A 23121-nucleotide genomic window follows, 5' to 3' on the forward strand; every position below is an offset into this window, starting at 1 on the left:
TTGTATAATATTTTTAAATAAAATTTTCTTTTACGTAATATTTGTATTACATATTAAATTTTCTCCCTGCATTTTATTTCAGGAAGATATCTTTCTCACTGTTCGAAATAGCTCAACGAGAGTTACGTGGCACATTACGTTAATTACGTGGGGTTTTAATGTTGAATTATAAGAAGTGGGGGGGGGGATGCAATCTCGGGCGGAAATCGGGGCGGATTTCCGAAATGCACGAGAGGCCGATGTATAGCCGCATTGTTTGCCGTCTCTGAAGGAATTTAAAATGCGATCGATAAACATCGGCCATTTACGCGGCTCGCTCAGGCGTGAAATCAACTTCTGCACCGCACTCGGCTAGGCATGAAGTGTTTGCACATATACCCGCGCTTTCTTGGACGTATAAAGAGATACGCGCCGATGACGTAGTGTCGCAATTAACTCCTTCCACGGAAGCCTCGCGCAAAATGGGGACCTTTTAGTTTCCTATTAAAATATCATTTGTACGCGCAAGGTGAAACATTAATTCGCTGACGCACTGATATAATCAGGAATATTTAACGGTACATAGTTGTGCTGCTGTCGTTCTCTGACTCGAGAGTATTGAGCGATACGTCTCAGGCTTTGAGTATTTTATTTTTTGCACGACGTGTATAATTTATTAATTATATGATTATTTATAAATATCTTATGCATATTAGCGTAATATTTGGTATAGCATGTACGAGGCATACATGTGAAACAGTACTGCGTTGCAATGCAGCGGATAATTGCGCGTCTTAAGAAAATATTTGAAGGTCTTTTAAATATTTGCGAATATACTTGAATAAATTTACACATTCTAAATTCTTTATTCCTTCGTCTCTCTTATCGCTCTCGCGAAGATTGCCCGCGCAGCTCGAGGGAGAACGAGCCGCAAGATAAATCGTCGTAATTTATCCGACGTCTGTTTATGCGCTAATTGGTCGTTTTTTTTTTTCTAATATCATAATCGTAGACGGAGCGCGATTAAGTACAATCCCCCTCGCGGATTGAGAGAGCTCGCGATCGGCGATCGACTCCGACTCCGGTTACCGCAATTCCCCCCGTTCGCTTAGCGATCGATCATCGATAAACATCGCCTTACTTCATCACGCCGGTTCATTGGTCATGTAACAACGTACAAATATTGAAATTTACGATTCGCGCATGCTGGCGCGTGGTCCTGCGTGCTCGTATATTCCGGACACGTGTACACGTCGGCGCGCGATTGCGCTCGGTGCCCCGCCATTAATTTATTTACGAGTCCGATGAGGAAGGGGAGAGGGGAGGAAGGAGCGTTTGCCGTGTGGAATTGTAAAATCCGTTCTGCCCGAGATATACAGCGTTAACGCAACTGGCCGATCTCGCGCCAGGAACGACGGAAAATCGATACTCTCGATACTTTTATTGCACATATTTTGTTTGTACGCGAGAGATAGAAATCGTGTTGTAGTTTTCGTATCAGTTTTACGACATTGTTACCGAGCACAATAAAGTCTTTGTAAATCTTACGAGCAATTTACCGGGACACATATACGCACACGCGAAAATACCTCGCGAGTATGTGATTGGTCGAACGAATAATTAGTAATTAAATTGAATCAATTCATCGATACAGGTAATCGTCGACATAATTATTATTAGATTGAATATTAAAATGCAGATAATACCAAAGATTTCTATATTTATAAAATGTAATATTAATTATATAATTACCATTTTAAACATGATTTTACAAGATTTATGTTAATATATGTACATTGGAACCTTTTAGATTCAAAATTTTCGAATGGCTCACAAATTTCTATGAATTAAGAATCAAATTAAAAATGCATACACGTTAATACGACAAAAGTTTCGCAATGTTCGAATCGTTCAGATGCCGCACAATTACGAAGATTACTAGTTATTACACTCGCATACATTAAATTTGACCTGACGTGCGCAAATGCAATATCATTTTGCCCTAATCGAAAGTATTACCTTCGCATCAAAGTACCCCATGAAAAGCGCTGGCCGATATGACCTATTAAGAATTTAAGTGTTGCATTTTACACTTTGCGGTATGTGCGCGCTATTGCAATCATATATATATGTGCAACTGCGTGAGAAAATTAAGCGAGGCTTGAGAAATGCTTGCGATTTTGAAATGCGATTGCACGCGTTACGCGATATCCCTTTCTTCTCCTCCTCTTCTCGTTGGAGGAGAGCAGCACGTTAGCACGTCATCGTAACGTCCACCGTGTGATCTCCGCGCGTTCAACGGGACGTATCTATCGTATCGGGCTCTAATGAGGTCTCTTATAATTTATACCGCCTCTTTGCTGTACCAGCGGCAATCATTCCGCGGCATGCGAAAGCAATTAGAAAAAAATTGGCGTGAAAGGGAAAAAGCGTAATGGGGTTGTCTTGCGTGCGCATTGTGCATTATATATTTACATTGTGCAGCGGACGGCGGTCGCGTGTCGACGACCTCGCGTCGTCGTTCGGCTACGACGTTCCCGCTGGAGCAAGGCTCTAATGCGATACGCCTAATTAGTTTAGAAGCGGACGTTTTATTATCCTGGGATGTTCTAATAAGCGCTCCTCCCACCTCGTTTAACGATATCCGAACGCGATACGGACGGGAGGGAAGTTTCGCTCGTTATTACCCGATTGCGAATTGTCTCGAGACACAATTTAGCGATTTAAAACACCAATTGACAAGCGATAATTTCTCTAAATTTTTTAGAGATAAATTGGAAATACTGCCACTACAATTTTTCGAGTGATTTTCCACTGAATACACGGAAAAAAAATTACTCTCAAATTGAAACTCATGTATTCAAATAAACACGATTATTGTTTCATATATAAGCAACAATATATAATCTTCTTAAAAGAATTAAAAAATATTGAATTTTGAAAATACTATAGTCTTGTTTCAATACTATAAGTGTTATTTTAAGAATGTAATAATTTTGATAATTTTATTTTAAGAAAATTATAATCTTTGATTTGAACATGTAGTATTTTCTATCCAACATTTTTTCTTATTATTAAAAAAAATTATTTTTCAATAACAAAAATATAATTTTTTGAATTAAACTATATAAAATCTTAAAATAAATTTTTATTTAAGTAAATCTTTTTGATTTAACGCAATATAATCTCATTTCAAGATTTCCGTTTTGAAACTAAAGATATTGTCAAAACAACAACATTCTTTTTTTCTGTGTAAGAGTTAAAATTCACTCTAAGTCTTCAGTGAATTTTTAACTTTTATTGGTATGGAAAATCACTCTAAAAAAATTTAAAGAGATTCTCTCGTAAATATCGAGAACTCGAGAAGTTTATTTAAACACTAATTTATATACGAAAATATACTTCTCTGACTGTGACGCAAGAGTCATGCTTACGGGGGACAAGCAATTTCGTCGCCGGTACAATTTTTTAACATTCGCCAGTTAAAAAATTATCGTTGTCCTTCTCATATCGCGTCATCTTTCACGCTGCCTCGAAACTTAAGAGCGTCGCTCGGGCCATTACGTGGTACGTTGTACCGGCGCAATCATACGCTCGCATAAAACATGAGACGTCGTTTGTTCGGAACACGATCGCGCCCGGATAGAGCTCCGGTGCACGTAATCGCACGACGATTTACCGATATACAGTTATACAAGGCATTGTACGGGAGAGAGAAAGAGAGAGAGAGAGAGAGACACGGCGTGTAAGCTTTACGCTCGTCACTTGCCCAAAAGAAGCCCGTGCTCAACGAATGATCCGAGGGAAGGATCATTCGACGTGTAAGGTATTAATTAAACGGCATGAATTACAACGGAGATAGCGCCTTTCTGTCCCTCTCTTTCTCTCACTTTTTCTCTGATAAATGTGACGTCGAAAAATCACACGATGATTACGTCAGTAAACGTCCCACTAAAAAAAAAGGGCCGGTCAACGTTTATCGTCGCTGCATGAATAATGAAACACGTGATGTAACACGCGTTTCAGAGCATATATCTTTATCTGATTATTCACGTCGTAATCTTTTGTCTGGTCGTAATCCTTTTTCATATACGAAAATCTCCAAGATCATCCTCAGCGTCTATTTTCTAGTCTTTTATATTTCTTAAAATTATATGGGTTGCTTTTTTTAAGCGAAATTTTTAGATAATTTGTAACTGAAACGATTGAGTCTTCTTTTCTTCGCAGGATCGCGCGCTTCTTTCTTTTTTTTTTTACCGCGCACGCGATCTCAGGTGCAACGATCTCGTGCAGCATCGTTCGGAAATGCGATTTAAACTGCGGCGGGTCATATACATATATGTATAGGCCAGGCTTCTCTACTCCGGCTACTCGTTAAAATACACCTGATTACCGAACATTACCGTGCCGATGGGGGTAATGATCGCTGCACTTGCACGTAATAGAAATCGCCGCGGCGAGAGCGAGAAGAGCTAGAAGTGAACGGCTCACGTGTCGGTAATTGTCTGCATCTTCGCCACTCGCTGATAATTTGCCTCGTCGTCAAAATTTTCCAGACACCGGCGGGAAGACGTTCCAACGTTAAAGCGAAACAAACACTCGATATTTAATCTCTTGTAATAGCCTTTTCATCGATCATTTCGGTAGAATCATTTCGATTAGAATCACACATGATCACAATCGAAGACGACGACGACCGGTGTATCTATATTAATCGGCGTGTCTAATAATAGCCGATGATTTCTTCGTATGGAATCGCGTAAAAACTGAAGTGACGCCCACTTAATTTCCCTCGCGCACATTACGGCGAGAATACGAGATCGTTCCAACGAGATAGAATTACGAATTACGCCAGGTACTTTGCATCACAAGCGGATAAGATAAGTTCAACTCTCTTTTTATTTTTTTTTTGTAAGCCTTATCGCGCCGCGCCGCGCCGCCGATCGCTATTGGTTCATCGCGATGGAGCGCGATCCGCTTGACTTTCATGCACCTATACACGATCGCGCGTTGCCCGTTACCCGCGCGCGGCTAAAGTAGTCATTAAAACACGTCTTATTACCGAGCATTACCCCGCCGGGGAGGGGTAACGATCGCTCGCGTATAATACAAATGGCCTGAACTATGTGAGAAACCACGCGCGCTTTTCTCGCGTGTCAGAGATTGCGGTTTCGTGGTAGTTTCGCTCTTTCATTTCGGCCGTGGCCTCCGCGCGGATCTCCGATGATGATCTCCGAGACGTGCATTAATGGCAGCCGAAGTGCAAGATCGATCCGGCGTTATTGCACACATTTCAGACATTTTCTCCCACACACACGCGCGCGCGCGCGCGCGAGTAATCCCTTCGATTTCACGAGGTGGCTTCGAAGAAAACCTCCGTGTTTATTCGCGCGGCACCGGCTTTACGCGCGGTTACTTATCTCACACGATTGGTAAAGCGCGCCGCTAGGAGCGAATAGTTATTAAAGAATAGTTGGCGAGCTATTCGATTATAGCTGGGAATATAACTGGTTGGTTTCCCCCCATCCTCCCTTCACCCTCCGGACTAAATCACGAAGCGAGACCGCGTATGTCGTGCGGTGTCAATTAGCCCAACGTCGGCGGCGGATAGTTAATGCGATACAATTATCGACTCGCCGTTCGTACAGGGTGCGCAACACCTGTAGGGACGAGGAGCAGGTACGTAAATTCGCGTTCGGGAAAAATTAGAGAGCCGCGGATTCGTCTCTTTTCCGAAGGCTATCTCCATTCTGCCGCGCGCGCGCGCGCGCGCTGCTCTCCGCTCCGCTCCGGAGTTAATTTCGCGATCGAGATTACGTCCCGCGCCCTCTCTCTCGCCCCGATCATCCCGGCTAAAGTTAGAGAAGTTATAACCGATGTCAAAATTAAATGCCCCGCCCTGTTGTGTATCGATGTTACGTTGTACGGTACAACGTACAACGCTCGCGCGGCTCGCTCGCGAGCGCGACACGCCCAGCACGCGAGAGCAAACCAGGAAACGTAACGTGCGTATACATATGCGCGCGTGTACGTGCATACAGATGCGTGGTTTTACACGCCTGTAATACGTATATACACGCGAGCGTCCGGGTCGCGCGTACGTGTATCGCATCGTCGTGTATCGCATCGTCGTGCCCATCATATACATAACGTATTTATGTATAGCGCGTGTGTAACCGCGCTCGAGCAACGGTTGGTTACCTCGCGCGTATTCTCGCATCATATGCGGTACCGCGCGTCCATGCTGGGTATATCGCGCGTTGGACATCGCTGGCATTCCATCACACGTAACGTAACGTATATGAATATACGGATATACGCGCGCACGCGTGCGCTCCTTCATAAAGACGAAGCTGCGGCGCAGCCGTAATATTTTAATCGGCCGCGTTTCGTTGACCTCTGACAGCCGGACGAGAGCGACGACGACGTTAGAATTCTGATGGACAGCTGGATTAGCATTAGCTGGACGAGGGGGGAAGGGGGGAGGATAAGTCCTACGTGCTACGGTAAGGGATCAGAGCTCTCCTCTCCTAGCGGCAGCGTAAATTTCTCACTCGCGTTCATAACGGTGGTTGTAATTTGTCTTGAATTTTTGAAACGGACGCGCGCCGAACGCACTCTTTTCGGTGGTGTGGGATTACTATAATGACATAGAAGGAAGACAAAGAGAGAACCACGGGCAAACCTGAACGACACAATGAACGGAGGGGGGTATCGTAACGGCAGAGACCGCACACGTCCCGAACACACGTGTTCAGCTCGGGATAGTAGGCTTTCTTCGGTCCGCTTTTGCCGATCTTACGTCCGGTCGGGGGCCATGAAAACCTTTTAACGGCCGAACGTTTATCAGCCGCACCGACGGTGGAAGGAGACGGAGAAGGAGAGCTAGAATACGCTCTCGATCGTTCGCTCGTTAAAACCGCGACGAGAAGCGATCGGAATCCCGTCGCGGGTCTTACGAGCGGTGTGGCCCCGAGCCCGCGTCGCGGCCGCGCCGCCGCATGGAATCGCGCGCGCTTGCACGCACGTGCCTTCCTCTTCCGCGATCGCGCGCGTGCTTCTATAATTGCGAACAGGTGCCGCATTAATCTTACGGTCGCCGTAACCCATTTTCTGGCCGGGCCGTGTGGCGTATAATGAAATAACGGAGGAGGAGAAACTGTCGATGTCGCTGCGACGACTTCGCTTACGGAGAAAAAAAATTTGCACCGATTCAAGAACCATTGTCTTGTTAATATGCGTTTAATGATCATAAATTTCAGCAAAAGTCGTATTTTTTCCCTTGGTTGTAAATTATTCTTTAATTAATTAAAAGCATCGGTAATTTTAATATCTTGTTAAATAGTAAAGAAAACCGCGATTTCACAATTCCTGTGAATGAAGATACGAAAGACGGTTTCTTCATTTATATTTTATATGTAGTTTTATAATCGTGATAACGATTTTATAACGTTAATCTAATTTAATTCCAAGAGAGAACGGTTTCGCGTAAACTGGCGGTTGCTAGATTCAAACGTCCCTCATAATTATATTAATTCAACAAAATTATTTTTAGAGATCCGTATCTCTCGCTAAAAACTCTCAAGTACTTCCATAAAATCGTTCTTCCCGTGTAACGACGTGAAATGATAAGGGAGGAAAGTGCATAAAAAAAAAAAGAAAGAGTTCACCGAGCGATTCTACGTTTAATGAACGTCGTTCGGTTGCATCGAACGGAAATGCCGTTCCGTCGGGGAACGAATGATTAGCGATATTACAGCGATGTTATTGCGATTAGAGTACGCATCCCGGGCGTTGCGGCGGGCGGTTGTGCCGCCGCGTTATGTAACGAGGCCCCTAAGTCCCGCGTTTGCGTGCAATTCCGGATGTCGGGCTGATGGCCAATCCGCCCCGCGAACGGTGAGATTGAGAACTCTCGCGTGTACGTAACGTCACATCCATTGCTGCGCACGGTGATCTCTTATTCCCTATTATCATTACTAGTTTCGATTCGCATCGCGGCCGCGCGCGGCAAGGAGAATGCAGGATTTATGGTAATATCGGGAGAGGTATCGATTACATGCATTAACGTGATGGGGAGAAAGCTGGTTACACGGTATTATATCCCGGGCTCTTAGATTGCGCGATATGTGTCGGTGTGCGTTTCAGAAAGGTGATCGGCTCTCGGTATCAAACGCAGGCATGGTATGATTTACAAAGCTTATCGCCCGGCACACGAAGTATCTTATCTCAATCTTCACGGTTATTCTTAAATATACTAAAAATCCGAGGAATGGGGGGGGAGAGGAGGTGGTGCCTCTGAGTAATAACATATTCTTATTTATGTGAGTTTATCCGTCAGTTCAGGACGATTTAGTAGCGCGTTGCGTGCAGAAATTCTTGGATTCCGCGGAATGTTGCAAAAAGATGTTTTCCATGAAATTTTTGAACGCGCACACCGTTAATCCCATCGAGCCATTTTTTATTATTTTATTAGATCGTTATTGCGCCTACTCGATATTTGATTAATTTGTTATAATTAACGATATATTGAGTAAGGCCATTAATACTGAATAAGTACTTACTCAATACATCATTGATTATTAACCATTTATTTAGTCAAATTAATCAAATATTTAGAGTAGGAGCAGTGGCAACCTATGAAACAGTTAAAAATATTTTCGGGTCCATTATTTCATTTATGTTTAAGTTCATACATATTGGAAATTTATTATGACTGAAAAGGACTAAGTATAGTCGAAACGTTTCGTAATTGAACATTTTTTAACACAGTGTTATTTAACACAGTGTCGCGTTTATAATTATATAATGTTTATTTAATAAATTATAATTTACGAGGAAAATTTGTCTTGGCTCGATATATTGACCTGTTTATCGTATTATTTTTGCTCAGTTAAAAATGTCTCAAATTGAATATAATTTAACACTACGAGTTTAACAGCGTAATAGAACGAAATGTCGTGAAACGTGAAACGTAAACAGCTATGTAAGGAGGAGGAATTCCGCACGCGGTATTCGCCGGCTTCGTGTCGTCGACACACGACGCGCAACGCGCGCGGAATCGTGCGGTGCCGCGTGACACGTGAAATCAATTCCATTGGATTCCGAGGCGCATTGGTACGGCACGCGGCGCCGCGGCCGCCGGCACCGGATGTTGCGTTACGACCGGCCATAAGAGAAGCAATTACGGATGTCCGTTACGCTTACGGATTGTTTATGATCCAGATCCGGATCTCTAGATCTATCTGTATTTATATGCGCGTCTTGCGCGCCGCGCTTCGCTGACCGCGCGCGCGGCCAAAGGTTTCTGACTCGCGCGCACACCGCCGCGTCGAGGAAGGCCGCGAAGAGGTGTAAAAACCATAAAAGCCCACCGCGGACCGGAGGCAATTGGAAATATCTGTCTCTCTCTCTCATTCAATGATATATTATGAAATATATTCGAGGATAATCCGAGGCCGCGGCGGCAGGTATACGATTTTATAACGCGTTGAGGAAAAGTCTCCTCTGGTTGCGAGAAAAATTATAGCTCTTGAACTAACGGAAATTAATAAATAAATTAAATTAATAGCCGTCGAACAATTTGTCGGAATGCGAAACGATACCGGACGGTTTATTTATCGCGGCAGGAAGTGCCGGGATCCAGGCACCCGGGACGCGTTCTCAAATAGCGAACGGTTTATCGACATTGTTGGACGATTTGTTAGCTCGAAGGGTCTTTCCCTCTTTTTCTCTCCTTCCCTCTCGAGAGAGCATCGTAATCACTCGATTCAGCGTCGTCGCGGCGGTCCCGGTGCCACGCGATAATTCATAAGGTCCTTTCCCCTCGCGGCGACCTTCGCCATTCCGCGCGATCGAATCGAATCTCTCTCGAGGGAGGGGTGGGGAGGACCTTCGATCTCGGCGACGGGATCGATTCCTCGATCCCGTTACTCCTCTCGTACTCCCCTAAGGGGAAGTCATCCTCGCGGAATGTATCGGGTATGCGCGAGCGAGGAAGCGACATTATGTATGCTGCGCGTGTGTACGTGTGGCATCTTGGATGAGCGTGCGGCGCGGGGCCGCGTGTGCACTACACGCTCCACCTTGAGGATGATCTCAAAAGGTTAACGATGCTCCACGCTTCGAACGGGCCTCTCCCTGGAAAAGGTGACCGGCCAGTTTTCTCGTGCGCGACGATCGACCCCCTTCGATCATCGCCCGCGTGATCGTGAAGGAGGCGGATTGATAAGGCGAGACTGATTAGGGAATGATCGTCGAATCTACGCGGATATCTTTATAAGGCGTTGATACTTTCACGTTGCTCGCTACGCGTCTTTAAAGATGTGTGCGATCGACAAACTCGGCAGGAATGAGCTTGTATTTGGATTCCTGGTGATCACTGTTGTTTTTAATTTTTATTTTCTTAGAAACCACGGTCGGTTCGTTTGAAACTTTAATATGATATTAAGTTTGACTTTAAACTACGTTATATAATTTTTAAATAGATTGAAGCATTTGGATTTTTCGATCATATCTTTTTGACAGATTTAATCGCGATTTAATTAAGCAATTATTATGTAGTAATCTCATGTAATAATGATGGTCCTTTGTTACTCGAAAATTATGTATTTGAACTCCATGATGTTAAAATGTCATACTTCAATATTGCTTTTAGTGATTTAACTTGATACGTGAAAGAGCAGCAATTTATTTTAATATTATACGCTAAATTTATTTTTAGATAATTAAAATTAAATTTTATTAGTATATATTACATATATACAAAGATAATGTCTACATCATTAACTTATTCATTTATCTTATCAGCTTACAATATGTCCGATTCTCCCTACGTTATTTTCACATGCAGGGCGAAATTAAATGTGTCGAGCAACAAAAAAGTAATTATTAATGTTTAGATATATCGAGTCGTTATCGTAACGACGTGGTCGCGAATAATTTGCCAGTGCAATGAATAAAGCAATTCCGGATCCCGAGACCTCGGGAAAAGATCGGGTTTTCTATCGTCTCGCCTACTTAATTACCGCTATCTAATTGACCAATATTTCGTCACGAGTGCGTTCCGTTCGAGCGCGCGGGTGCTAAAATTTATTTCGCCATCCTTTGACGGTGGCACCATTATTACCTGGGAACGTTATTAACTTAGGCACCTACGGCACCTCTCTACTCGAGCCGCGCATTAATCTCCCCCCGCTGCGGGGGGAGATAAGCGAGCGCTCGTGTCACTTTGAACGATTATCGTCATACTATTTGCTTCCCGAGTAAATCTTCAAACCCGGCATTAGCGCGACGCTCGTGATAGAATCGCAAGGCGCGATACATAAGGACCGAATCGCTTTCGCATGCATAGATCCATTCGATTGCTGTTACGATGTGAAACGGCATTTTGTCGAGCGTCATAGATACATGCGGAACGTATTGCTCGAGGATGATAATGCATAGAGAATAAGAGGTAAGGACATTCGATGCGATAAGAAGATACCGCAGGTTACTCGTAGGTTCCAATTATTCCGACGCTCTCTATCGATTGTACGGACTGCACGCGTATCGAGAACTAAATGTAACCGAGGCTCATATCGATACTCACCTTTGCTTAATATCTTATTTACGTTCTGCTCGATATCTCGTTTCCCTTGATTTAAAAGCGCTGCTCGGTTAATCGACAACAAGTGTACTGCTATATCGATTTATCTGTACATTTATCTGCGCGGGGACGTAGTCCCACAGATTATACTAATGGAACATAAACGTGCGCGTGTTGCAGCAACGTATATGCAGGAGAACAGAAAGGCCCGCGACTCAAGGACAATGTTACGCGTTTCATTCAATTCACGGAGCGGAAAGAATAAGCGATACCGGTCTGACATACCGAGCGAGATTACTCGGAGCGGATCGAGTTTGCACGAGCGCTATTGTCGCTACTCGCTTCGACTAAACGTTCGATATGATTTAGACGCGCTTTGAAGAAGAACATATGATCGATATGTCGAAGAACGCCTGCTACCGCGGCGAGAGGCAGGAAACTATCGCGCGCGGCTCCTTCATTCCCGCATCTATTGTTTCTTTCTTTCAGCCATCTCTCTCTCTCTCTCTCTCTCTCTCTCTCTCTCTCTTCGCCACTCCTCGTCTCCCTCGAATTAGTCAAAGGGGTATTTTAATCGAGGCGGCAGCGGCGGCGGTTAATGCCGACCTTCCGCGGCCTCCGCGCCGCCCGGTAATAAAAGCAGCCACCGCGCAGCCGGTCGGCCACGTTAATAGCTGCAATTTGTAACCGGGGCGAGGTCAATTAATAAAGACATCAGGTCATTAATTTAATTGCGAGCGCCGCATCGCGCGCCGCGCGACGACGCGAGAGGGAACGTACGCGCGCAGCGCTGCTCCATACGTACGTACGTTCCCTCTTTCCCTTCGCGTTTCGTCTTTCCTTATTTTCCCCTCCCGCACCGACGATTTATTAACCCGCGCTGTAATTCATTAATTGCGAAATTCCGTCGTCGCGCGCGCGCGCGCGGACGCGAAAGGTCGCGACTATTAAAGATCCGCGCGAGGTCGACGAGATGCCGCGGCGCGGATTATCGCTTTATCTCGACGAAAAACGTGTACGACGCTAAGCGATCGGCCGATCGATCCGCCGGAGATGATGAGAGACGGCTTATTATTCTTCTGCGAGAATTACTCGCGGCGAGCCGTACGAAAGGCTTAGACGTCGCCGCGTCGTCGACCCGTGAGAGCGGCCGTCGTCTTTTCACTCAGATCGGGGTTGCTTCGATCAGATAGCGATATTTCTTTTTTTTTTTTTCTTAACTGGCGTCCGTGTGAATACTTCGGGAAATGGGTATCCCAGACACGAAAGTACCGCGGATTACCACCTACCGAGGAGAGTTGGGTTGATGGATAGATGTTAATGCGATCCGGGACACGTCGCCTTAAGCGGTCAACAAGGAATAAATGACAAATATGCATAGCTGATGTGAAAAAGGATATCGCGGTAACAGCATGCAAAAACAAAATGCCATCAGATCGGTATTAAATAATTTATTGAATACTTAATACTGCTGAATTTACGTTGAATATTTGTTACATGTTACGCAGACGTTTGTTTTTTTTTTAATTCACGTAAATTTTATTGCGTGCAGCTAAATCGATATATTATTTAATGTTTAATAATTATTCTTGATATAATATTTTATTTAATAATAGAACATTACGTACGAATTCTATTTAGTAACAATGTGCATTTTATTTCGCGTATTGATCCTGCGCAAAAATGACGGGTTAATTATTTTCGAAAGTGTCGTCTCGTCAAACGTCAGGAAAGAAAAATACGGAATAGAATCATCCTCACGATTGCAACTCTTTCCTCGTTAAAATCTCTATTGTATATTTGTCGGCGCACACGTGACTGCCGCGTGTCTTATGACACGCTCTCTCTCTTTCTTTCTCTCGCTCGCTATACTTAATTCCGCGCAAGTGCCGACGTACCCCGCCTCGGTCGCGCGTCTCAATAGCCGCCGCGAATAAATAAACCTATTGGTACCTAATCAAAGTTCGCTCGGGAGAAGAGACGAGATCAAAGCGACCTCAATCTACAGGCACAATAAATCGGTCGTTAAGGATAGAAAGCTCCCCATTCTTCCTCTCCCCCCCCCTCCCCCTCACCCGGAATACCCGTTCCGCGGCACTTGGTGCCCAGGGAGCATTCAGGACACTGTCCGGCTTTGTTATCCCGCCGTCCGCGGGTTTCAATTGCGAATCATGGTACGTAATCAACGCGCGACTCGCCGGTGCTATTAGCTACATATAGGTTGTGCCTTTCACGGCGCAACGCGTCGACCACCGTTCGCGTTTTTCGCCCCCCTCCCCCTCCGTCCTCCCTCGTATAAATCAGCCGGGCTCACGTATCAACGGAGCGGAAGAGAAACAATGAGACAGAGAGATATTGTGAGGAGGGGGGATCCCGCGAGGATTATCCCGCATTATCGAGTGATACTCTCCTCGTCCTCGGTTAACTAACGGTCGCGATTGCCTTTTCCTTCGATGCTCCGCGTGCGGCGGTATATACTCCTTCCCTTCACGGACACCCGTTTTCTCTCCGCTATCGAACCCGCATTTCTCTCTCTCTCTCTCTCTCTCTCTCTCTTTGTCTTTCCTTTTTCTCCTCTTCCTCCTCCTCTTCCTCCGGCGCGACTATCCGGGTTTCTCTCCGACCCTACCGCGGCGTCGTCGTCCTTCTTGCCGGTAATCATCGAGAAATTGTATTCCCGTTGATGACTGGCGGGTGATTACACGGCGCGGCCGGCCGCGCGGGTTTGCGGATCACCCGTACGACAGCTAATTGAAAGCGGACGTGAATCGGCACGGACGGACAATCCCGCCGCCAGCTGATCGCAGATAGTCTTGCTCCGCTGATTCCCCGCCTTTAGGATGTTTCCTTTAAACGATATCGCCGTTCCTATTTTCCCCGACGGCGAGTCAACCTCTTCCTTTTCGCGACTTTCCGAGGGTTTTTTTTTTTTTCGGGAAGATGGGAAAAGGTTCGACCGGTGCCGGTTCTTGGTTGTTTTTATCGCGAGTAAATACGCGAGTAAATACGAATAAATACGCGAAGTACATCGTAAAATAATTAAATTCGTCTCTCGTGGGGCCTCGTTATTTGTTACACTTATTATTATTCCGAAGATCGTGAATACAGTGTGCTTTTATTACACTATTAAAATTATAATTGAGGGTATTAATTCGTATCTTTATTGGGCATTCAGGAAATAGGATATTTTATGATGTGTTATTATTTATTTACAATAACAAAGCTTAATTTCTTTCCGGATTTAAGAAGCCTAGAAATAATTTTTTTTATTTACAACTGATGGAACTTTATGATTTTGATTTCTTATTCAGTCGACAAAATTCAGGATCAGTTAGTTCAATTCCATTGAACATGGAATTTTGCGATGGGGATCTCACCTGGCGTCTGACAAACTTCCTGCCTTACGAGCTTCATTTCCAAGATTTCTTCGAAGAGGAACAGCGAGTTTTCTCTCCGCGCGCCTATACGGGATGCGCGCAACGCATCGTGCGTTGATACGTACGGAATATAAGATCCGCCTCACGCATTCTCACGCATTCCGTCACGTCGTTGTAAAGGAGGAATCGCCGTGAGGAAAGTCCCGACGGTATTTCTAATCACTTCACTTTTCCAGCCTCCGTTCTTTGTGCGCCGTGCTTCCGATCACCTCCGAGAGAATAACGGCGACCTTCGCATTTCTCCATTCATTTTGATGTCATCTGATGAGACATGCTCGCGCGTATTTTAAGCAGATTTCAATTCCGTTAAAAATTATCGAATGCTTAACTCACTGATAACCGTCATAATAATAAATAAGGTAACCGAATTGTGATTTGAATCCCAAAATTAAAAACGTAAAACACATTCTACACATATGGATTAATAAAATTGAAAGTGAGTAATACACTGATTCGGCTTTAGAGCGAAAACACACACAGGGACGGGGAACGTTTTACAGTTTTACATCTTCGAAGATATCAAAGCAGCTCGCAGCCGCACGGCCTTATTATCTCGGCTCGTCGTATTTACTCGGCGTAATTTTATGCGGGAGATTAATGAGACTTTAATTGTACGTAATCAGTATCGCGACGCGCGTAATGGCCGTCATTAGATTACTCGGCCAGCAGTGCTGGGACAATTATAAATTTTTAGCCCCCGCGCCGACATGTTACCGGCTAACGTCCGGTGACTTCGCGCGCGCGCGCGCGCGTCCCGATAACTTCCAGTTTTACCGATCTTTCTCTTTCTGTTTCGCGATACACACGCATACACCGGTGAGACCTGTTTCCCGCCCGATGAAAAGTTACCGGATCGCACCGTGAGACCCCTGTTGATTTTCCAGATGAGACTAGTCTCTCGGCGGGGACCGCGCCGACCACGCCGAGAATAACCACGCGAAATCATCGGGCGGTCGACAAATTAATGCTTCGAGGTATGCCCGTCGCACTTTCTGGATGGAGCAATTAACGAGACTTCGACAATTATACACATATAAATACCCTCTTACGCGGTTCGAGCACGCACGAGCGCGTATTGGTCGGCCCGATATTCCAAAAGGGGCTTTTGCCGTCCGACGAGTTTTCGATGGGAGGATGCCGAGAAAGAGAGAGAGAGAGAGCTTCGGAGCGGAATTACGAAGTCGTATAAAGCAACGATAGCGGGTTTCTACCCACGGCGAGGAGCGGTGGGAAAATCAACGCACGAGGGCCGATATAATTCTCGAGTAAAATAAGAAACTTTAATTTTAGCCGTCATTCTGTTATGGCTATCCACTCTCATAGTTTCTTAATGTAATGTCAACGACGGCTCGCTCGCGAGCACGCCGTCGCGTGATCATGTTTTAATTGTGCTTTAATCAGAGTTTAATAATAATATAATTGTAGACAAATAAGAATTTTTTCCCCGCTCGGAATTCTTAATTCGATTTTCAAAAATGAATGCACAGGGGAGAGTTGCTTAAGTAAAATTTAAAATTAATATATCATAGCAATATTTGATGCGATAAAAATACGGAATAAATGAGAAACGAGTGACTAAACCTTCTGTACAATGTTAATTTTTGACGAACCGCGTGTAAGACTTGGCGCGCGATGGATTTCCGTCGAGCATGTCGTCGTCCGTGTCGTATTCACCTTTCTCTCCGAAATCACGTCGCCTCCGACGGTCGCCTCGTCTACTACTCTCCCCCGAGCGAGATAGGAGGAAGCAATGACGGCGGAAACGGAGGAACGAGGCGCCGTGAATGCCACTTAGATGGATTATTAACGACCCGGCGATGCCGAACGCTCCCGCCGATGCTTTCAGACGATTCGAAATTCCCATCTCGGGGAACGTCCTTAACGACTGCCACGTCGGGATTTATGCCGGGGTTTCTCGGGGTCCGCGGCCGGTGTGTTCAAAGCCGCCGAGGCGCGAGTTGGCGGGCGTAATCGTTGTCCCGCGCGGAACGTCCGCGCGACGTCCACGACGACGCCGGGGGTAAAGGGTTACGCTGCCGATGGCCTCCGCGCGCGAAAGACGCACGCTTCTCCACGCTCGCGCTGGCAGGCGCGGATTTAGGTAGTAATAGCCGTCCATATTTAATTAATATGAATACGCGGTTGCCGCGCGCTCGATTATTCTCCGCTGGTATGCAGAAGAAACCCGCTCGATAATTCTATCAAACGCTCATTATCGAATTGCTGCCGCGAGCGTTTCTCAATTGAGGCGCTCCGCGCCTTCCTACGACCGACGTACGTTTCCAATTATATTTTATTGTAGGGAAGATTATTTTTCGAAATTCGTATACGTAAATAAATAACTGATTAAATAAAATTTAATAAATTTAATTTCGCGTTAAAGATTAAATTTGTTAATATTGTTTAAAAGTTTGCGCGTGGCTTTTTATTTTTTATTTCGTGATTTTTTTTAATCACAAGAAGTTCATTTATTAAAAGATTCGGTCTTTTGTGTTCTCTGAATTGTGGATACACGTTAATTGATTAGAACGTTGCACCAGGGTCGCTGCAAATATGTTGTTCAACTGTAAAATATCTAAAGTTACAACGAATTTATAAAATATCTAAAGTTATAACGAATCTAAGCACGCATGGCTACCTAAGAAACACTTGTGTCATCTCAAACGACTTAAACGTCCATCATCCGGCGAGCTTGAAGATTATACAGTATCAAAGACGAGATCCACTGTACCTCAGTCTGATGAAATCCTGCGGCCACCTTGCGTGGCGAGTCCGAAAGGAAGAAGATCAAATACACAGATTGCTCTTTCAGAGATATGCAAAAAAAAAAGCAAGCGAAGACGGAAGAGATTACGTCGAGAAAGAGGGAGGGTGCTGTTTAGACGGGAGAGGCGTAGGGAGGAAATGAAGAGAGGCACGACAACGTGTGTTTTACGCGAGTCGGATTTTATCTCCTCCGGTCATATACATCGACAAGACTTGCAACCAGGTCACGGAAGACCCGGGTAACCGGCGGGAAGCAAGTTTTGCGGACGGGTCATTCCCCGGTACCACCTGTTTTATTTTTTGGTACTTTGTTACCGCGTCCTTCGCATCCGTCCGCTTCACCCTAAATTGTTCTCTCACGTTTTATTATCGCCTTTCAATCGGGTCACTACTACCGCGTTATTCCACAATCGATGTTTTCAATCTTCTCGCATTTTTCTGGAGAAACGCGTGTACGAGGGGAGCACACATTGGTGGGGAGAGATTGGTGTTTATCCCGCTTTATTTTTTCTCGCTGGAGAATCTTTCTTACAGCATTCGACGAAATTAAAGAAAAAAAATAATTTTACTTGAATTAAAATTAATTACGTTTAATATAAGAAACTGTACATAAAAGACACGTTTATATATTTTATTTATCTTAAAGCGCTCTCTCTCTCTCTCTCTCTCTCTCTCTCTCTCTCTCTCTCTCTCTTTGTCATTAGTATTTAATACCTTTTGTATTTATTTTTGTAATAAATATGAATATATTTCGTGTCAATGATAAGGCTTAAATAATAGATAAATGATAAGACTAGATACAATGCAGCGGTAATATACTTATTTTTCTTTTGTTAAATGGAAATTTCAAGTCTCGAAAGAGATATCGAATTTTTAATCAACGTGTTAATATCGATTAACACATTGATCGTATGTTTCGGTAGCATAATATTGTCACGCCGTCCACAAACGTCGAATCCCTGCTCTGTTGAATGGGGATCGGTATTGTATCGTGAGATTTTGCGGAGCGTGTTACGTTTACGGTTTGTCTCGTAGACGTCTGTCCGCGGGAGTCTTTCACATTTCGCTGCCATACAGGCGGCAAAGTATGTGGGAGCAGCACCGTGTCTAATATCCTCGGATTTTCTCTCTGGCACTCGTTCTTCGCGCGTCACGTCCCTTTCTCGCAATAACCGCGCTCTATCCAGAGTTCTTTGATCTCTGAGCTTGAAATGCGCGCGATGCAGGGATGCTGTGTGAATGTATATTTGTAAGAAGGTTGCACTCCTTTTACTCGATTACAGTTTACGTTCAGATGAGTTTTTCAAGGGAAAGGAGAAACTGGAGATGTTCTGACAAAGTAAAGTTTCATGCAATAATTTTCCGTTAAAATGAAACTTTCCTTTTCCGGCGAGAGATATGTGAAATGTAGAAAGAGAGATGATACAAATGTAATTTTGGTAAGTTTTTGAAAAGTAATATTCACCGCTCTCAAAAAAGATTTAGAAAATGCTGCGGGAACGTTCGATTCAAGCATGCCTGTCTAAGTTTCCGCGAGAGTAGGTCGCTGCGAAAGTGATTAATTAACGTTAGGTTCATTGCTTTTTTGCTAAGGATGAGGAAAGATATATAAACCTAGTTTTTACACTCAGATTTTCCAAAGTTTCCGCGCACTTTACGCAACCGCAAATATATAAAATGCAATACACCGCGTTAATGCAACCTGCATAATGTCGCGTATCGGGTGTAACACAAGCAAATAGAGAAGAATAAGAATAACAGAGATCGCACGAAGATAACCCGGCGTAAAAGATACCCTGCACGTTAAAATACACCCGAGATTCGCTCTAGACTGCTTTCCGCACGAAGAAGCTTAAATAGCTCGGAACACTCCGTGGAACGCGGGAAAAGAACGGAAAAATAAGGGCAGGCTATTAATAACGTTTTAATTATTTTCATCGCCGCGACTTTTCGCCTTCGTAGAATTTTTTTTCCCCTCCGTTCTCGCGCGCCCGCTCTCATCTCTCGCGATTAATTATACGGGCCACGAGGAGGGATTTTTCATATGTAAATTTTTGCATTATCCCGACGCGAGCGGCGAGAGGCGGAGGAGGACAGTAAGGGGAGAACACGGTGTATATGTGTGCATAGGCGTGCAGAGTGAACACCGAGGGAACACGCGCAAATGAACCTCCTCGCGTTTCAAGAATAATGTCGCTGCTCGCGCGCGATAAAAATTGCTGGGCGGCACTTTGAATTATACGCGTTGCCTCGCATATACACTCGACATTACGGACGCCTTCGTCTTTCGTAGACGAGCATTTTTAGGGATGTACGTACGTGCATATTACGTACGGCGCGATTACGAATCCTTCGTAATTGCATTCTAATTCCTGTGAGCGAATGTATCTTTCTTTCTGCTGTACAATGTACCCAGATAGATTTTTTTTTTTGTTCAATATAATTGCATTTTCAAGCAAACGTGAGATTTTATTTGAGGGTTCAATAAAATTTATATGAAACTGGATCTAAAAAATATTAATTTGCAACTTAAATAGTCATTTTCTGATGACAGCAACTGGTGCAATGACCTTACACATACTATTTAGTTTCATATTATTTCTCTTTATTACTGTTTCAAGTTAATCAAAATTTAAGTCGTTTTTTATTTGTGATTGAGAGAGAGAGAGATATATATACATTAAAAAATATAAAATAAATTTGTTTTTGGTTTTGAACATTTGATTTTAAATATAAATTTCTGCAAACATTTTCGGGGAAATTTTTTTACAAAATTTGACTGAACTCCAGCAATTGAACCTCTGTGCCGGGCCTGGGGTCCAACGATAATGATATTGTGACCGACATTGACGCGAGGAGTCACTCGTTTCCTTACTTATCGCTCAATTCATTACCCCAAAGATTGGTTATTAGTTTTTATTGCCCGTTTCCGTCGTACAGGTGTTGCTCAACTCCCGACGCGAGTGTAATCCGTCAGCCGCAGCTACGCTTCGTTCCCGGGCAATATCAACAACGGTTGCATTGTGGTGACATTCCACGGGTGCACTTTGCGCGGTGTAAAAGTGCCCGCGGCACTCGCAAATGGTGCGCTTTGACCAGCGTGCGACTCGCGCCGATTTCTCGTTCCCCAGTCTCGTTCTTCTCCCGGCGATCCCCCTTTCCCTCCCGCACTCTCGTTCTCCCCCTCAAATTGCGCGATCAGACTCACCGATGAGACTCACTTTCGTTTTACGAGGAGCGAAGTGCTGGGATCGGTATTAAGGCGTTATTTTTGCCTTTCTGCGGAATGCAACTTTTACGACCGGAGGAGAGAGGAGGCATAGTCGGCTGCGACCGGTCGATTACGCTATTGCGTTGAAATGACACGTTTCCGGTAAAACGGGCCCGACGTAATCCAGCCGAATGCGGGCACGTAACGCACGTGCAATTCCGTGAGACGGTCGTTCAGCAAAAAAAAAAAAAAAAGAAACCAGCAAAAAGAAAGAATCGATAAATGCGAACCATGCGACTGCGGCGACGGTTGTGCACGCTATCGATGATTGTCACCATTTATCTCACTTATTACCATTATTTATTTTTTTTTCCCCCCGTTTTAACCGCGACTGAGGGCACATTTAGTTTCGGCGAACAACAAAGGTGCATCATGCGCGAATCGGAAAGCACCCCGATAATACGTAATTATCGCCGTACGCGGATAAACAACGTGCGTGTAATTCGCGCGGTGTTTCGCGTCGGGTTTTTTGCACGAATCGTGACATTTGCGTGCGAGAAAGCGCGATTAGAGATACACGTAATTTGACGATCCATTACGTTAACTCGCCGTAATCTCCGCAGAACTCTCCCGTTCGAATTCAAATCTAAGATGTTTCTCTTGTTATCGTTGCAGCCCGAAACGGTGCCCCAGGCGAGGATCGACATGACCCGCGTCCTGGAGGTTGCCGCGGCCGAGGACGTCACCGGGCATCCGTACAGCATCGCCGTCACATCTCCGGAGGGTGTGACCTTCGTCAAAGGGACGTGCCGTGAAGAGACCAGGTGGTGGACGGACGTTCTCCAGGTGTATTCACGAAACAAGGTTGGTCCAGCTTAATGTCCCTCCGTATTCGCGTCTTTCACTTTTACATATTTTATTATATAATATTATTATGTAATGTGTCACTTTGTTATGTCACCGTTTAATTAGAAAACTTACTCCACACACGTGATTAATTTTTTGGACAGAACTTTCTAGCTTACGTGGATCGCGATTTATTTTTTAAAATATCAAACATTTTGCAACTCATCTGTCTTTATGAATTATAAAAAAGGAAGGTTAAAGTACCTTTTTTGATCATTACTTAATTACCTTTTAACTTTTTATTAAATATATAATAATTTTATAAGTCTACTCTTATTTTATTTTATAAATATACTGTCAAATTTAAGAAAATGTTTAAAGAATACGTTTATTTATCATTTTTAATGGTGATACTTTTGACATTATATATAAGAGAATTTTATTTTTATGTATAAGAGTTTAATAATTGTAGTTTATTTCGAAATTCAGTTTCGACCCCCCTACCATAGGTAAAAATTTTTTCGCGATCCATACTTTGGGAATCTCTGTTCTAGAATATTCTTTGATAATTGCGGCGAACAATCGATAAAAAGAATTAAATAGTGCATTTCTTTTTGATTAAGATGTTCTTCGCAATAAAATATATCGGGAACTGTTGCAGCGAGAGATGCAATCGAAATTTTTGCGTCGAATTGTCAGGGAAATAAGTATTGATTCGAGAAAACGGCTCGATATCGAGAGAAAGCCGCGTGCGTTGATGCCTAATGTACACTTGCGATGCGGAGTCCTAACGTGTATCATTAAGGAATTTAATTTTCCGTCGAATTACGGAGGATACGCAAGCTACGCCGGGACGCCATATCGATACCGTGTTACGTCTCGGAAAGAGCGTTGCGCGAGAGAACCAGAGTCACGCAAACGTTAAGAAAACGCAACCGTCGACTGATTGCTAGTGCCCTCGCATAATCATTACGTGCCATGCATCCTCCTCTCGCGTCACGCTTGTTTATACGCGTGCAAGAATGATTCCCCCGCTCGCAACGTATTTTCGCGTCGACGGGATTAGCTTCGATAGGGTTTCAGCGTGTTACCAGAAATCCGGTACGTGAAACACGAAAGAGAATCCGAAGAGTGCAACGATTATTTTAGCGCAAATGCTTCGGCAAAATATGAACTGAAAATTTTCCCTCTTTTGCATTTCTTACGGTTTCTCTCTTAATCATAAAAAAAAATATAGTTATACTCTTGCGGACATGGAGGTTTATTTTATGCGGCAAGTTGAAATATTATAATTT

The 23121-nt window shown here is 44.1% G+C and overlaps 1 protein-coding gene across 3 annotated transcripts in view; it reads left to right on the top strand.

The window, feature by feature from the left end:
• LOC105830667 (protein outspread) overlaps positions 1-23121 on the top strand; it is a 185631-nt gene that overhangs the window by 139812 nt on the left and 22698 nt on the right. For all 3 annotated transcript variants that reach the window (XM_036290403.1, XM_036290404.1, XM_036290405.1), the window contains exon 5: positions 21656-21844. In XM_036290403.1, coding sequence (XP_036146296.1) covers positions 21656-21844 — 189 coding nt within the window. The remainder of the gene's footprint in view (positions 1-21655; positions 21845-23121) is intronic.

Source organism: Monomorium pharaonis, chromosome 7 (genome assembly GCF_013373865.1).
Source record: "Monomorium pharaonis isolate MP-MQ-018 chromosome 7, ASM1337386v2, whole genome shotgun sequence".
NCBI lineage: Eukaryota > Metazoa > Arthropoda > Insecta > Hymenoptera > Formicidae > Monomorium > Monomorium pharaonis.